This window comes from Benincasa hispida, chromosome 1, assembly GCF_009727055.1.
Source record: "Benincasa hispida cultivar B227 chromosome 1, ASM972705v1, whole genome shotgun sequence".
NCBI classification, from domain to species: domain Eukaryota; kingdom Viridiplantae; phylum Streptophyta; class Magnoliopsida; order Cucurbitales; family Cucurbitaceae; genus Benincasa; species Benincasa hispida.
Genome location: NC_052349.1, coordinates 24,998,242 through 25,016,918, shown reverse-complemented (window position 1 = coordinate 25,016,918; position 18,677 = coordinate 24,998,242). Strand labels below are relative to the sequence as shown.

At 26.9% G+C, this 18,677-nt stretch overlaps 1 protein-coding gene across 1 annotated transcript; it reads right to left on the bottom strand.

Moving 5' to 3' along the window:
* Positions 1 to 1,017, bottom strand: LOC120073656 (21 kDa protein-like). The gene is made up of 2 exons (XM_039026462.1): positions 595 to 1,017; positions 1 to 284 (listed from the first exon to the last, which is right to left on the bottom strand). The coding sequence occupies exons 1-2, from the start codon at positions 1,009 to 1,011 to the stop codon at positions 93 to 95; spliced, it is 609 nt and encodes a 202-aa protein (XP_038882390.1). The 5' UTR covers positions 1,012 to 1,017; the 3' UTR covers positions 1 to 92.
* Between the last annotated feature and the right edge of the window lie 17,660 nt (positions 1,018 to 18,677).

Genomic DNA, 18,677 nt, shown 5'->3' with positions numbered 1-18,677 from the left:
ATATTTTATAGTTTGAAATGGATAAAGTTGGAAGTACAAATTTTGTATTTGATAGGTGACCATTGAAGTAGTAAATTCAGAAACTCAGAAGCTCAGTGTTTGTAGTTGAAGTTGTTGATGAGAGACAAGGCATTACTAATCTGCCTTACCACAATCACACTACAATTCTTCACCTCTTTCTTCACCTTCGTCCTCACCTTCCGCCCCGCCGCGCCGCTCAACCCGTCGGTGCACGTGATAACATCGGTCTCTGCTGCGCTCATCCACGTCTTTATACTACTCAACTGCATTAAGAATATGAATAAATTTGGTTAAACACATTTACTTTTATGAAAGAAACGGTTTAGTCTCTAAAAACATCTGTAATGTTTTAGTCCTTATGAATGTTTTTTTCACGATAGGACTAAGTCATTACAAATTATAGATCATAAGGACTAAAAATCAAGAATTACAAATTTAAAAATATAGGGGTCACATCATTATCAACTAAAATTGTTAATTATTTTCCCGAAAATTCAGAGACAAAAATGTTTTTTAACCTAAAAAGAATATGAAATTAAACCGTTAATAGGATTAAGTAGTAGTTTTAACAACCTGAAAATCCACATCCTTAGAACGACTCAATTTTTTAATGGCAGTGGTAGCTCGACGGATCTCGTCGACGGAGTCATTGAGATTATCGATGCAATCTCCGATGACTTCGGCTTCATAGGGTGACAACTTCCGACGGGAGATCTTGGAGATGATGGAGGTGGCGTTTTGTGCAGCTTTGAGAGAAGAAACCATGGCCGCCCTGCATAGTTCTTGCTGGTTTCTTTTGGTCTGTGAAGCGTATAAAGAGAGTGCAGTCTCGCAAAGGCGCGGATATGGCGTCGGCTTGCATGCCTTTCTGATGTGTGGTTGTACTGGCCGGACGGTGGAGGAAGAAGAGGCCGCGGCGGAGGTAGTGAATGTTGTTAAAACAATGAAGAAGAAAAGGGTTAGTGAGGATTTTAGGATTTGAGATTCCATCTCTTTCTCTAGTGAATCTATTAGGGTTGCCGGGAGATTTTTACTATATTTATAGTTGTGGAAGACACGTCATGTGTTTGACCAACATATTTGTTTGAGAAGATTGAAAATTTTTATATCCTTAGATGCATGAAAAACTTTAAAACGACGGCTACTTCGAATTTTGTATAAAGTAATTTTTAAAAATGTGAAAATTCTAGAAGTTACATTAATGATTATTATGAATTAGCAAGTCACATTGTAAGGACTTATTTGAACAATTTTTTAGAATTGTTTGTAAATAAAGGTTGGGTGTTTAGGATAATGTTCAATGTCCCATAAAAACATGGCTTTAAACATACATTATCTTTGTCAAATATTTTTTTTTATATATACTTTGAATGTTTTACGTCGGGTTATGCACACCTCAACTAATTTTACGAGACAACTCGTCTAACTCTACAATATTTTGGTGTTAAAGAAACTCGTAGGATATTAAATCTTAGGTATGTAACTATTATGGATTAAATCCATAACCTCATAGCCATTTGTTTTTTTTTTTTTTTAAATTCAAATTGTTTCTACTAGCACTAGACCAATTCATAATGGCTATGTTTGTCTAATTTTCAAGAAATCGGTTTATGAAAAATGTTTTTTTTAAATTATGTATATTTTATCGGGAAGAGATTAACATAGAAATTTAAAACATGAAAAATGGAATACCTATGTCTAGTTTAACGCATTTCTTGATAAAATGAGTTTACATGTGGCTTAATTAATCTATCTTTTGGAGAGTAAATTCTTCTGTTGACTAAATTTGGAACTATAACTTTTTTCAAAAAATAAATTTCATTGTCCTAGATTCATTTTCAAACTAACTACTATATGTTAGGCCAAAAATGAAAGACATTAAAGATATGTTTGAAATACATTTTTAAGGAGGCGTTTTGGATAGGGAATTAGTTATTATAGTTGGGTTATAATAGTTTGTGTTTGGGGTATAGAGATTATTTTAGTTTGGATTATAATAATATATGTTTGAGGTATAAACTATTTCAGTCTAAGAAGAAAATAGTAAACACTGTAGCAAAAACTAAAAAAAAATGATGAATGTAAAATAGTAAATAATGTAGCAAAGGTTTTGAAATAGTGTTGGTTGTAGTTCATTGGGGGTTTTGATATAGTATTTACTGTAGAAGAGATTATTATTATAGCCTTAGAATAATCATTGTCTCAAATGTCTCCTAAATATTTAATTTTAAAAATAAATTATTATAAAAAAAATTAGATTATTTAACAATCACACAAAATAGTTTTTAAAATGTATTTTAATAAATATTTAAATAAAAAAAAATTTCAAGTTAATCTAAACAGAATTAATTTCAACCCTAAAGTAGTAGTGTTATCCATGCTGACATGAATAAAAGTAGTATAAATAGTTTTAATATTAAATTTAATAAATTTATTTTCATGAGAGATGGATTTTCTAGGGAGGAAAATATGCCGATAAATATGCTGTCCTTCTCCTTCTCTTAAATGTAACCTAAGGAATTAAGGTCAAACTGATTTTTTTTTTTCATTTTATAGATTATTTATTTAAATACTTAATGTATGCTAAAGAATATTAATGTGAACACAATTGTAAGATGTTTAGCTTCATATTGTAACATGATACTTAATAGATTTGTTTATTTCATGCCACACGTCTTAGTTATCGTGTAGGTAACACAATTATAAATTTAAGTAAGACTTTTCAAATACGTCTTATAACTATAATTGAAGTATAAAAATTATTAGAATGTTGAACGAGAATTAAAATCTAAAATGATGTGGCGATGATTTAAAATAAGGGACACAAAAACCATCACACTATTACAAAATCACTGTCATACTCGTTTAGCGTAATAATTTTTACAAATTCATTTGAAAAATATAAATACTTTCAAAACAAATAATAAAATTCAAAATTACTTTTTTTTTTTGTTGATAATTTAGCTTACAAGATATAATATTGCTTCTATTTGAATCAATTTTGAGATGAGCATGGTATCACCAAAATTTGACATTTGTTTTAGCGGGATATATTCTTCTCTCTCCTTTTCTCTTTTTCTACGACAAATTTCATATGATTTCTTTAAATAGGGTCAAAGTGGAGTCAGATTTTTAAAAATTTATGGCTTAAATTATATCAAATTTTTCTTATGTTAAACACAATAATTTATTTATTTTTTAAAATGTATATTTTCATGTAAGAGTAAGAGTAAGAGGTAAGAAAATCTAAACTTTTAATTTGATATGTTGAAAAAACTGGAAAAAAGAAAAAACAAGAAGTGATATATTTAAAAGTATAAAAGAAAAATGAATAATATCTATATAATATAGATAAGTTGACTATATAGAACAAAGAAAACATAGTGCCACGTAAGAAAATAGTAAAATGAATAATTTAACTGTATTATTATTATTTTACTCGAATGGAATTGACCCAACTTGAAATTGATTCTAAAGTCATGAATGAAGTTTGGAGGGAAAGAATAAATAAACAAAGTTGAAGGAATCTGAGACGTGCAGGTCTACGGAAGAGGCATGTGCCCCACCAGAAAAGTCAAGCTTTTGAGGATCAGGCCCTTAAAAAGTCAAACAACTCCCGACAATCCAGCGTATCACACACATGTCACGTGCACTTTACAGCACGTGAAACGCTGCTGATCTCACGCTGCTGTACCTCAAGTTAAGGTACGGTCTGTTCCATTTCGTTAATTGCTCCTTCAAGGGTAGTTTTGTCCATGAATTATTACAATCGAGTAGGGATGTACAAAAAAAAAAATTAATGAACTGAAAAAATTAATCAATCCAACCTAATTCGCGAGATTTGGGTCGAATTATCAATTTTTTTCATCATATTAGGTTCAAATAAATAAAAATTTTATGGATTATGTTAGTTCATGGGTTCATCTAAATAACTCAAACCAACCTGAATTTATCATTAATTTTAAAATGTACATTTATTTTTTTTTTATATTTATGATATAATTATATATACATATATTGTTCCATTTAATTTTTTATGTTAGGGATAATTTATTCTCCAACAACTTCTAAAGTTAATTTTTGTAGTACTTGGAAAGAAAATTTTTATTATATAAATTGAAATTGAAATTTTAATTTTAGTTCAATATATAAAAATAATGAAATCAAATTTTTATATATTAACCATTTACTTTTTTTTAGAATATAAATAAATTATCCGAATAACTCGACCGAATCCAACCTAAATATTTCATGGTTAGATTGAGTTGGGTTACAACCTAAAAATTAGATTGGATAAGTCTTTAATCCTTACCAAATCCAACCCATAAATACCCCTATAATCGAAGACTGTACTATCTCTAATTTTCTATGCATTCTCCTCAATCACAAACAAAATATATATATATAACTTGCAATGAGTAGAGAAAATATAGTAATGTTAATAGTGAACCAATATCAAATACGGATGATAATATCAGCAAAAGAATATTTTTCTGTACTTCTAAATAAATCAATTTGATTTTTCAATCGAAAATAGTATGTGAAATCTTCGTTTTTCCGTCTTTCTCCATCCCTATGCTACGAGTATAGTGTGTGATTTGAAAAGAAAATATTTTGCTATGTAATCAGCTTATTATTGGACACTTAAATTTACTGTAAAAAATAAATGCAGTCTAAATCCTACCTAATAATTATAGGTTACAATTTAGCATCACACTTAAAAATTTGATGCAAAAATTTAAGTTTGATTATTCTACAATTTTCCAGCTCAAAAGGAATGATATTTATATTTATAGTTAGATGATTTGTGTGCTTTGTAAATGTCTAAGAGTAGTTTAATTACACAAATTTCTTAAGTTAATTAAGAAGGGTGGTTGATCATACTGAAAATTTAAGCAGTGAGACTAACTACACCTATAAATATATGGGTAGTTTTTTGCAACTGTTTTTTATTAATTATAATTTAGATTTTAAATAGGTCTCCTTTTATAATCATTTGGATCCTATTTGATAACTATTTTTTTTTAATTTCTGTTATTGATAATTATGCCTATGGACATTATTTTCATCTCTAAGTTGTTTCCTTTGTTATCTATTTTTCACCAATGTTTTGAAAAACTAAACCAAATTTTGAGAACTAAAAAAAGTAACTTTCAAAAACTTGTTTTTGTTTTTAGAGTTTGACTAAGAAATCAATCATTGTACTTAATAAATATGCAAATTATTGTAAAAAGTGTGAATGAAATAGACTTAATTTTCAAAAATAAAAACAAAAAACCAAATCGTTACCAAATAAAGCATTAGTTTTTGGTTTTGTGTTTTTGAAAATTAAGCCTAAAGAAATTACTTTCACCTCTAAATTTCTTCAACTTTTTACCAATGGTTTTAAAAACCAAATAAAAATTTAAAAACTATAAAAAAGTAGACCCTATTTGGTAATCATTTTGTTTTTTTGTTTTGGTTTGTAAAAATTAAGCCTATTTTCTCAAAATTTCTTACAATAATTTTCATATTTCTTAAGTACAATGGTTGAATTATTAGTCAAATTTCAAAAACAAAAGTAAGTTTTTAAAACAACTTTTTTTTTTACTTTTCAAAATTTGGCTTGGGTTTTTAAACAATAGGTAATTCTAGATAACAAAGAAAGTAATTTGGAGGTGGAAAGTATTGCCTATAGACTTAATTTTAAAAAATAAAAACAAAAAATCAAATGGTTACTAAACAGAGTCATAACTTGTAAAGTTTTTTTTTTTTTTTTTTTTTTTTTTTTTTTTTTGAAATTTGACTAAGAATTCAACTATTATACTTAAGAAAAATGCAAATCATTGTATTAAATGCAGAGGGAATGGACTTAGTTTTGGAAAACCAAAAACAAAAAACGAAATGGTTATCAAATGAGACTATTAAAAAATTACTTTAACATAAAAGGTTGGCACATAAATACTAAAAGGATATTTATAATAGGTAAAACAATAAGGGGGAAAATCTAAAAATATAGTTAATATCAACACGTCAATCATCAAATTTGATCATTATAACAAAACGTTAAATATAAATTGCAAATGAAAACACATTTGAAATAAATTACTTTTTTTAGTCTTCAAGTTTGCACCATTGTTTAGAAACATGTATTAAAAGTTTGAATTAAGGAACGCTAATAGTTATTAAACAAGTTTATTTATCAATAAATGAGAAATGAGAACGTTATCAAATTGGGCAATAGTTTTTTTTCTTTTTATAGGACTTTAAAAAGTATGAAGTCTGTCAGTAGTACCATTGATAACATATTGTCATGGATAGAATGTTATCAGTGATACAGAATGTTATCAGTGATACTATGATATCATGCTATCAATGAAAACTTTTATGCACAATCAAACAATCTTGAGGAATCATTTAATCTCAAATACTACATTACATAATACATAAATATTATAAGTGATATCCTTTACATTGATAGCAATAGAAAGATATCACTGATAATAGCTATCAATGATATCCTTTATAAATATCAATTTAGAAAGATCTCATTCTATACCTATATGCATTAATAACGACATACAAATACACTACATATATCAAAAATTTAATCAAAAGACCCTAATTATTTTCAAACAAGTATAACATGATATCCAAATTCAAACAATAAAAAGCATAAAAACATTACCATTGATAGAAACATATTAGCAATAGCCATTATTTAGCTATCATTGATAGAAATATATCAATGATAACAACTAATAGCCAATTTCTCAAATTGAAAGCTATAACTAATAGTAGCATCATTGATAACAACTATTAATAATAGCAACTGATAGCATATTTTTCGAATTGAAAACTATCACTAATAGCAGCTATCTGTTGTTATCACTAGTGATATTCACCGATAACAGCATCATTGACAACAATTGATAGTAGCTATTAGTCATAGCAACTGATAATATATTTCTTAAATTGAAGTGGTATCACTGATTGCAGTTAGCAGCTATAACAATTAATAATGTACTTCTCAAATTAAAGTCATCACTAATATATAGCAACAATCAGTGATAGCAATTGATAGCACACTCCTCAAATCGAAAAGCGACCACTGATAGCACACTTTTGATAGCTTTCAATTTGAGAAAATCGGGAAACAATTTGCAAAATGGTGGTTGGACGTGGATTTTTTGGTTTTTTTATCATTTTTTATTTTATATATGCAATTATTTTATCATTATACTACATAGTCTATTAGTTTGGACTTGAATTTCATTTATACAATTAGCCCATACTAAAACTAGAAAAGAAATTTAACCAAGCAGGAAAATTGAAATATTTAAACTACAATGAATTATGATTAGGTTAGTATTAAAATAAAATCTGAATTTCTCTTTTTTTTTCAAAAAAAAAAAATAAATGTATAAGAGTAGGAAAATGAATTTCTCACACACCATGTATGAAAGTTATTTTAAAGTAGTTAAACTTTCTTAGTGTAATTTTCAAAATCATTTCGAAATAGGTTTTTAATCGTTCAAAATCAGTTTTAGTGATATAAAATTTATATTTAATGGCTTAAAATTAAAATTAAAAATTAAGTTGATTATTTGCATGATTCAATTGAATTTTAAAGTGAAATGATTTTAAAAGTTTTAAAATTATTCTCAAACATAAGTGTCCTTTCTTTAAAAACAAAAAAAAAAAAAGAAAAAAAGAAAATGAGATATGCAAATAATGATATAGAAGATATGTTACATAAAATTTAATAAAATATTAATGGAAAATCAAAGTTGTTGTGGGAATAAAAAATAACTTGTTTGAAAATGCAAATCTAGGCCCCTATGAAAAATAGTAAATGATGTAATATGTATAGTATAGCTAGATATTATTAGATGATATTTTCTTTGGTTATGCAGGTAGCAGGTCACATGGGGTTTTATTTTGAATATATGATATATGGACAATCAACTTGTAAATATTTCCCAATCTCAAATAATTTATAATTTGCATCACATCATAAGCTTAAATGCTTTTGTGTCCATCTAAGAGAACCCTGTCACACCAATATTATATAGCCTTTTATTTTAATTTGTTAATATATTTAGTTTCTTCATCTCACATTGGAGAGAAATTAATTTCCACTTGGGTATAAGACTATAAGTACATGTGACATGTTAGTCCTAAAATTTAAGTCAAATATGTTATTTATGTTTCATTTATTTTCAGAACGCTATAGTGTTACTCCTAATTCATCTTTAATCTATAATTTACTAAAAGTTTTTTAATTAAAAAAATTACTCTCAATGTTTGAAATTAAAATAGTAAATAAAGGAACAAAAAAGACTCATCAACTTTGACTGCTTGTTAAATAAACTTTCAAATAAAATTTAATTAGAAATTAGAATTTGAAAGATACGTTTTCTTTAGTGAATATAATTTTTAACGAATTAAAAAGTCACATCTAACTTATGTGTAAAAAATATGATACTGCTTGTTGTTTCATGGTAACAACTAAGACCTCGTTTGATTATCATTTTGTTTTTAAAAATTAAGTATATTTTCTCTCCATTTCATACAATGATTTGAATCATTCTTAACTACAATGGTTGAATTCTTTGTCAAATTTCAAAAACAAAAACAAGTTTTTAAAGACTATTTCGTTAGTTTTCAAAATTTAGCTTTATTTTTTAAACTATTGATAAAAAATCTATTACAAAGGAAGAAAATTAGAGATAAAGTAGAGTTTATAAACTTAATTTTCAAAAATAAAAAAAAAATAATTATCAAATAGACTTGAATTATTCAACTATGTATTATCAAACCTCACCCCCACCACTACTACATAAATTAGATTACTTAGACGTTTTTCTAATGTCAAGTAAATGGTATACTTGACACTTATAAAAGTTTCGAGTATTCGAGTGTCAAATATAGTGTGATAACTTAACTTCGAAAAAAGTCAAGACAAATGTTTGTTGATATAATTTTCATGTCAAGAAAAATAATACACTTGACATTGGTGGTATGTCAAGTTTATTGATTCTTGACATTGATTATGTATCATATATGATAACTCTTTGACGTTTTTTATGTGTCAAGTATATATATATTTTTTTTCAAATTAAATGCCCTAATCGATATTCTCATTTTCTGCCTTGTATTCCAACAATATAATTACATTTTAAGATCTACCAACTCAATATATTCACTAAAAATCCATATGTTAACTATGACCTTTTATATGAACACTCCTCACAAATTACAATAATATTTCTCTTTCACATGTACATGCACAAAATAAAATCTCAACTATTGCTTTTGTATACAAAACTCAACATTCAACAAACACAAAAGTGACAAATTATTTAATAAGTAACCTCTCAACAAAGTATATTATTTAATCTATACATAACCTCCTTCATCAAGGCCCTTCTGCTCGAGCCAACCTTTGTAAACCTTGCCAAAACCTCCTTCACCAAGTATTGCTTCAACTTTGAAGTTTTTGGTTGTAGCTTTGAGCTCTGCCAGGCTATACTCCCTCAAGTTTGAAGATGGCAAAATCTGTCCCTGTGGAAAAACTTCATCTTCACTTGCTATAGAGAATTGACTATTCTTGGAGATGTTACTGATAGTTGATGATGTTGTCTAACTAGTTGTCTGAGATACCACTGTCATAGCCACAAATTTTAATCATATAAATAAGGGGAATTTTTCCAAATCATAAACAATATAATCATTATCTACATGTAGCTCTTAGTCTCAGGTCAAAATTCAATGGAAAAAACCAACCACACACACTTAAAAAGCTAGGAAACTCCAAACATGAAGCAAACAATTACCCATATGGAAGAATGGCAAAGAGTTTCGAAAAGAAATTCCTCCTCAAAGACTGGAAAACAATACACATCATATATAACTCAACTAAACACATTTAGAAAGATATGAAACTCCAAACATGAAACAAACAATTATCCATATGAGAAGAAAGGAAAAGAGTTTCAGAAAGTAATTCCTCCTCAAAGATTGACAAACAATACACAACATAAATAACTCAGAATACAAATTAAAAGAAACCCCGTTAAAGAACTCCAAACTCTAAAGGGGAAAAATTACTTGGGCAAAACTTACAGTTGGTAAGCACAAATTTGAAATAGAACTGGATTCAAGTAAAACTTACTGAAATTACCTTAACTGAGATGTCCAGTGGTATTAGGGGCATGATTCAATAGGAGAACCCCAACAAATCCCCATTTATCTTCTCTATCTCTCTCTCTTCTTGTTGGGAGCATAAAAAGGAAGAAGAAGATAGTTAAGGAGAGCCCGTGTGGATTCGGTGGAGGACTGAGGATGAAAATAGTGGATCCGGTGGAGGACTAGCCAGATCTAGAATAGGGGCAATGCGACTGTATGACAAATGACAGCAAGGCTGGGCATCTCTAAATAGGGGTGTCGCGGTGGCTAGGACACAAATGGCGGGGTTTGGTCAGTGTGAACGGCGGGTGGAAAACGCTTCTTCTAGCTTAGGTGAAGGAGACGAGCGGCGGCATCTAGTCATGCAAATGGCTGGGCTCGACAGCGACAAATAGCTTCAACTGGACGCTGGAGGGTGGTGGTTGAAAGAGGAGCTAGTCGGCTGTCGGCAGCAGGTAGAGGGAGAGTCGGCTGGGGTTGGTGGGTGCTACGAAGAGAGGGTTTTGAGGGGATGGGGGTTTGCAAGAGAGAAAACGAGGAAGAAGGGGAAGTTTTTTTTTTTTTTACTATAGCACATTTAACCCTTTTACTTGTTTAAAATAATAAGTTAATTATTTTTTTATATTTTATTTGATAATTTTGGTAGGAGGGATACCAAATTTGAGAGGTAAATGAAAATGGTGAAGGAGGGAAACAAAAAATAAAAATTAAAAAATATTATTTTTTTTATATTTTCCTTGACATGAAAAATATGTCAAGGAAGAGCTTCTTATACTTGCAAGACCTTATATTACTTGACACGAAAAACGTGTCAAGTAATAGCTCGCGTGAAAATATTTGGAACATTCCGTCAATCTTCGTTTTTTTAACCCTTTTACTTTGACATTTTCTTTTCTAAAATGTGATTACTTGACATTTTTTCCAAAGAAACGTTAAATAATTAAAAATTACAAGTATCAAGTAATGTAGATTTTGTAGTAGTGCACCTACTGCTTCTGTTGATTCGCCATAATTTTGATGCTAAATGTTAAAGGAAAATTGTTGCAATATTTGCAAAAATATCCCACTTTAGTGGAACTAATCAATTGTAATAATAATAATAATAATAATAATAATAATAATAATAATAATAATAATAATAATTTACTTTTCTTAAAACAATATCGGAGAGAGAGACGATTCGATTTTTTTAATCTCCCGGTCAATATGGTATATGTCAAATCTTAATTAATCAAATATGCTATATTTCAAGTTGACAAAATAAATCTCTAAAAGAAAAAGTTGATACAAGCCTCTTATTAACTATTTAGGGCTAGCATTGTAATCATCTTTATTTTTTATGTTTATTTATTAAGAACTTAAATTATTTTTTTTTCATTTTTATATAATTTACATTTTTCTTAATTATATGGTTGAATTAGTAGTCAATTTTTTTTTAAAAAAAAAACTTTGTAAAAGCTACTTTTTTTATTTTTCAAATTTTGGCTTGGTTTTTTTAAAACCATTGATAAAAAATAGATAACAAATGAAGAGTTTAAAGACAAAAAGTAATGTCTATGAACTAATTTAAAAAAAAAAAAATCAAATGGTTACTAAATGAAATCTTAAGTTTTAGTCTTTGTTTTTGAAATTCAAGCCTACAAATACTATTTTCATAATTGATTTCGTTGTTTCTTTATTTTTTAAGAAATGTTTTCAAAATTCAAGTGAAGTCTTCAAAACTAGAAAAAGTATTTTTTTATTTTTTTCAAAATTTAGCTAAATTCTAATGTATACTTTGGGAAGATAAAAAAATAGTAAAAAAACTGGCAAATTGGAAATCTACTTCTGAAATATGATGGTGATAGTAATTACACCATCAAACTTTTAATTGTAAAAAATAAGCCCTCAAACTTCCGATAGTTTTAAAATTTGACCTTCAAACTTACAATAATTGTAGAAATTTAACTTTAGAAAGATAAAAATTGAACCCCTCAAACTTATATAATTTCTACCATTAAAATTTAGGGACATGATTGTAACTACAATCCTATTTTAGGAGTGATTTTTGAAATTTACTAACAAAAAAAAATTATTCGAAAACAAACCGTAGAATTTTCAAACAACCAAAAACTATAAATAAATAGTTATGGGTCTTCATTCAGGGATGATCTGACTCTTAGCCGCCACTCCAAAAAAAAAAAAAAAGAAAAAAAAGAAAAAAAAAAGCTACTTTTAAATCAATTTTGTTACGAGTCCTAAACATACATGAAACTATCTCTAATGAAACAAACATGAAACTATTATTAAATTAATTTATTTAATTTACATATCAATAGAGATGCGTATTAGTCATTAATATATATATCTTTAATTTGTAATGCTAACCTTAACAGGAAATTCAATACCATACCAATTATTACTAAATTTAAATATTATTAATTGTACAATTTAGACTTTTGCTTACACATTTTAAATATTTTGAGAATTGTACACAAGAAGCAAAATTCGATATGTTTGTTGTCCTAAAAATTAGCGAAAATGATACGTAAACATAATAAAATTAGCAAAAATTAGTTATACAAGTATGACTATACATCTTGCCAACTCGAATATAATTTATTTAAATAAAACTATATTTATCATTTTAATGATGGATGATTCGACCTTTCATAGTGATAAAAAATAAGTGATAATCCATCATGTTTATTGAATATTCAATCAAACATAATAGATGTTAATGTTTATTAGGATCATAACCAACTTCGTTATGATCATAATTCTTCATTGTTCAATCAAAGATAATGGACTATTAATGTTTGTTATCATGTGAATGCAAGAGTTTGAAAAGGATTTCAACTTAATGTATGATGTGTTATTTTTCCTACAACTAAGATAGTAATAATACTGTCCAAATCTCATATGACAATTTTATTTATAGTGTTTGGAGTCCATCACTTTCTTAATCTTTTCGATTTGGATAACTCTTCTTCTAATATGTTGTTAAAACTTAACATTTCCTCTCATATATCATATTTTAATAACACGATCTTAAGATACATATTAGTTGTTTGTTTATCTTAAGTACATCATAATTAGTTTTATATAGACTTATGGTGTGTTTGGAATACATTCCCAAGTTTTAATTTAAAAAATAAGTCATTTAGGAAAAACTTAGAATGTTTAACAACCACTCAAAATAGATTTTCAAATATATTTTAATCTATTTTTATAAAAAATATTTGAATAAAAATGATTTTTTTGAAAAATATATATTTTTAAAGACAATCCATACAAGGCTTTAAATATAAATCTATAATCTTCTCCAAATATGAGAAAGATCGATCAAATTCATAACAAAAAATTGAGCTGTGAGGATAATATGATTAAAATATTAAAATTAGGATTAGAGGAAAAGAAAGGAAAAGAAAGAAAAAATGTCGTGGAAATTAGACCTTATGTTTAATTAAAACATTTAAAGTAAAGTAGGCGTCAAGAAGCAAAGTTGGAAACGGTTAGCAAACTTCAGAAGTTGATTGGTTCCACGTCATCCGGGGCCCAACAAAATAAAACAAAAATTTGTCATTGTTCATTCATTTAGACCCAAAATTGACTCCGTTGAAAGCTCCACTTCTCAAAACCTTTAATAATAATATCTATTCAATTTTGGGATTATTTATATTAATGTACGGTTGAGTTGGATTGAGAATATGTTTTTTTTGGACCAACTCAAAAATCGGTTAGATTGACCATACAAATGATGCAAATAAAGTCTCCAACTAAATCCTTAAAATTCAGGTTGGATTGAGTTATTGAGTTATAATTTTTTTTAATTAAAAAATATGTAAATTTATATACAACACATGACTAATAACTAAAATCTCATAAAAATTAAATGCTAAATATCAAATATCTATGATATTTATTGAAAACTTTAAACAAAAATAAATTCATAATAATTTTAAAAGAAAATTATTAAAAATTCACAAATTAATAAATACAAAGTAATCAAACTTTGCACACATATATATATAGTTATTATATACAAAATTCGGAATGAATTGGGTCAGTCCAAAATTTTTTAATTAACCCACAATCCAACTCAACAAAAGTTGAAAAAGTTTAACCAAATCCAACTTTTACATTTTGGATTGGGTAGTCCAAATTATTTGAGTTATTGAATTATTTTAACACTCCCAATTTATCAACTAAATTATGATATTTTTTTTCTTGAATGCAATTGGACAAAGAGATTAAAACCATATATATATATATGAGGTTATTATCACATTTGCATGTCAATTAAGCTATACTCGTTTTTGGCTTAAAACTAATTTTCTTTTTTTTTTTCTTCTTTTTTTTTAATTTAATCCATTAAAAGAATATTATAAGAAGAAGCTTTCTAAGTATACTTTTATATCAGATTATTTTAGCCTGAAGTTTAATTTGCAGAGCGATATAAACGACAAAATAAATAAGCCGAAGAAATTTTTGTAATGTACAAGCCTCTTCTTCCTTTATTTGTCACAAGGCAATGATACAAACGAGATAAAAGACGGACGATTTTATTTATTTATATTTTTTTAGTAAAACAACGGTCAGAATGAGGATCGAACATTCGACCTTTAGAGAATAAAGTCATGTCAATTATCGTTAGATTAAACTCACTTTGAAAATGATTTATTTATTTGGAGTAACTTAAAATTGTTAGTATATTAATTTGTATTTGTACATACACTATGCAATGGATGCGTATGATATGATATAATATAATATAATATGATAGAGATTTTTTACTTATTAATTTAATAATATTTAAGCCTTTTGATTCGAATTCGTAGGGAGGTCTCCTTTACTCATATCCAATCATCGATATAACATCCTAGTACATTCATTTGCTTAAAAAGCTATGGTGGAGAGTTGTAATAGAATTTCTTCATATTTCTTATCCGGAGTGGTTTGTTTCGCTGATGTCAAATGATTTGATTTTATAATTGTGTTTTATGTTAGTTAGTCCAGAAAAACAATAAATAAAATTTATATATAAAAGTACATTGTTAAACAATTAAATGAGTTTGAAAGTTTTATAAAACGTGTTAATGGTAAAATTCAAAAAAAAAAAAAAAAAGAACTCAAGACATGTCTCAATAGTGAATTCATATTTTGGGAGAAAAGGGAAGACTTATAAAACAAGAGAAAATGTACACATAGTGTGATACTTATCTTACACACTCGAAGAATTCAAGTCAGAGAACTTGAAAGGTGCAACTAGTTGAAGTTTGAATATAATAAAAATTACTTCTTCTAGAGTTCCAAAATTACATTCAAGAAACTTATAATAACGAATGAGGGAGTTTTTCAATCTTGTGCTATGACATGAATATAATTGATTGAAGTGACAAATCCATAAAATGACTTATATTTAAATGACCCATTTTTCATAATTTGCACAACTAACAAAAAAAAAGACAAAAAAAAAAAAATAAAAAAATTACATGGTCGTGGCTTAATGTATTGTTTGTGACTTGTACACAATTTAAATGAGTTATGAAGTTGAATTTATCAAAATAAATTATAAATTTTACTAGTTACATGTAAAAGTGATTATATAAATAAGGTAATTATTTTAAATAACGACATTGCTAAAAAAAATTGTTAAATAAGGTAATTATATAGTAAAATGTAATAGAAAATAATATCTTGTTATTTTTATAAATAAATTAACTTATTTTCTTATATTTGAAAAGGGTTTATAAATAATTATTTAAGAAAATTAAAAAAAAATGACGAGAATAAAAAATAAAAAAGACAAGAAAGATCAAGATGAAACATCGTATCGGACCACCGAGTCCTTTGCGGACAGTTGCTTGAAAGCTATATATTCATAGATAGTATAAGCAAACGGCGTCGTATTGAGGGGCCACTTTCAAAATAATTTCTTACTTATGGCCCATTTTCTGGCCCAAGTTCATGTGATCAAGTTGCTAGCGTTCATGTCCCACAAAAAAGAAAAAAAGCCCCTTTTTATGGAACTTCAATAATATCTTAAACTTTTCTTTTTCTTTTTCTTTTTCGAAAATAAAATAATAATATGTTAGACCTAGCATTTCCCTACAAAATCAAATTCTTAGTAAAATTTCAAAAACTAAAATAAATTTTTAAAAAATATTATTTCATTTTTTTAGTTTTCGAAACTTGACTTTATTTTTTAAAAATATTAGTAAAAATCAGAAAACAAACCAAAAAATTTAGAGTTGAAAAGAATGTTTGTAAACTTAACTTTCAACAATTAAAAATATAAAATCAAATTATTATCAAACGAGAGACGGAAGATAGCAATAAATAAAAGAAAGAATTATGTGAGAGAGTTGCGTGAAGGAGAGATTGATATAACAATGAGAATTTTCATATACCACACCCTCATAGTGTTGGAAGCAAAATTATACTTTTGGTAGCATTAATTGTAATTAAAGATATCACATCATTTTCTCTAAGACGTTTTCAATTGTTTAACAATCATTCTTTTTGCAAAGATTGTAATATTTAAACATCATGAAATGAAACTTTTTCATTTCTTATTTATATAAGTTACATGTTAGGAAAAATCGCTCTCCTACCAAAAAAAAAAAAAAAGAAAAAGAAAAATTAAAATAACAACATAAATTAATAAAAAAGAAAAACACTTGAACTCAAAGAAACTCCACGATTAATTAAAACAAGATTTATTATGTGAAAATTTATTATAATCTCTAATAGATAAGATGAGTCTTATTTAAAAAAAATTATGTGACAACAAATACCTTTGTACATGCATCACAATATAAAATAACACAAAATAAGCTGATACAAAACAAAAATATCTTTGTTCATGCATTGCAATTGTAAAACAAAATAAAAAATATATCTAAAAGCAAAGGATATTTCTTGGCTTTATTTGGACCCCCATGTTGTCGGCTATGGATACTTTATCTTCCTCTCGCTCTCACCTTACTCTCTTCATAAATTATTGGACCAGACCCATCAAAATACTTTAATATATTCTAAGCTTCAATTAAAGTTTGCCCATTTGATTATTTCTTCTTTAGTGTGTATGGTTATAGTGCACTACTAAAAAGATGTTGGTATAACCTAATGTGTAATCAAGTATTATTCTATATTACGTTGAAAAAAATTACAAAATAAAATAAATATTTCAAATTTGTATACAATCAATGTATTAAGAACATGTAGATTTAGAATCTACATCTAATTATTATTATAAGTAATCATACTCCACATTGTTTAAATTTATATTTAAAGATTATTAAAGCAAATCACCACGATGCAACCGAAAATTATTTGAGAAAGCTATCACAATATCGTTTATGGTTTCTACCTTGATGAGTATATGAGAGAGAAATCGAAAAAATATTTTAAATTTGTATTTAGTGATTATCAATGCCTTGTTTTATAACAATTTAAATCTTGTTTGGTCATCATTTGGTTTTCGGTTTTTGTTTTTAATAATTAAGCCTATATCATTCATATTTCTTACAATGATTTGTATCTTTTTTAAGTACAATGGTTGAATTCTAGCTAAATTCCAAAAACAAAAACAACTGTTTGAAAACTATTTTTTTTTTTTTTATTATTCTCAAAATTTAGCTAGCTTTTTTTAATAAACCATTAGTGAAAAGTAGATAAAAAAAGAATAAATTTGGTGGTGAAAGTAGTGTTATAGGATTAATTTTCAAAAACAAAAACAAAAACAAAATACTTACCAAACGAGACCTCAGTTTATTATTTTTTGTTTTTGAAAACTAAGACTATAAACACCTTTTCCACCTCTAAATTTATTATTCCGTTATGTGCTTTCTATAGGTATTACCTGAGTTGCACCTATTTTTTGTGCAGCTGCCTAATAAAAATTTGCCATGAGGCAAATATTTTTATTTAAAAAATTGAATTGTTTTTATTTTTTTTAGGTATAAAAGGGAGGGATGCATGAGATTGCAAAGTTGCATCTGATTGTTACCATTTTCACAACCCAAGTCAAGTTTTGAAAATTTAATATTTTCTTTTTAAACTTGTTTTTAGAATTCAATTATTTTAGTTAAAGATGAAAATCATTATAAAAAAAATTTAAGAAAATATACTTAATTTTCAAAAATAAAAAACCAAAAACTATAACTTTTTAAAAAAATTTTATTCGATAATTATTAACAAAAATAGGATTGGGTAGAAATTATTTACAAAAATAGGTGTTTGAATTGTGTACCCGGTACACGATTACCACTAAATCGTGTACTCGGTACACGACTATCTGTGACCTGGCCCGTACAGACTGCCACATGGATAGTCATGCAACGTTGACCAAGTTCACGATTACCCTAAGTCGTGTACCGGGTACATGACTTAGTGGTCCAATCTTTATTTTTTTTCTAATATATGAATTTGTATACTTGGGCTTTTATAGATTTGTTTATTTGGATTGATTTATATATTTATTTATATGATTTTTTTTTTTT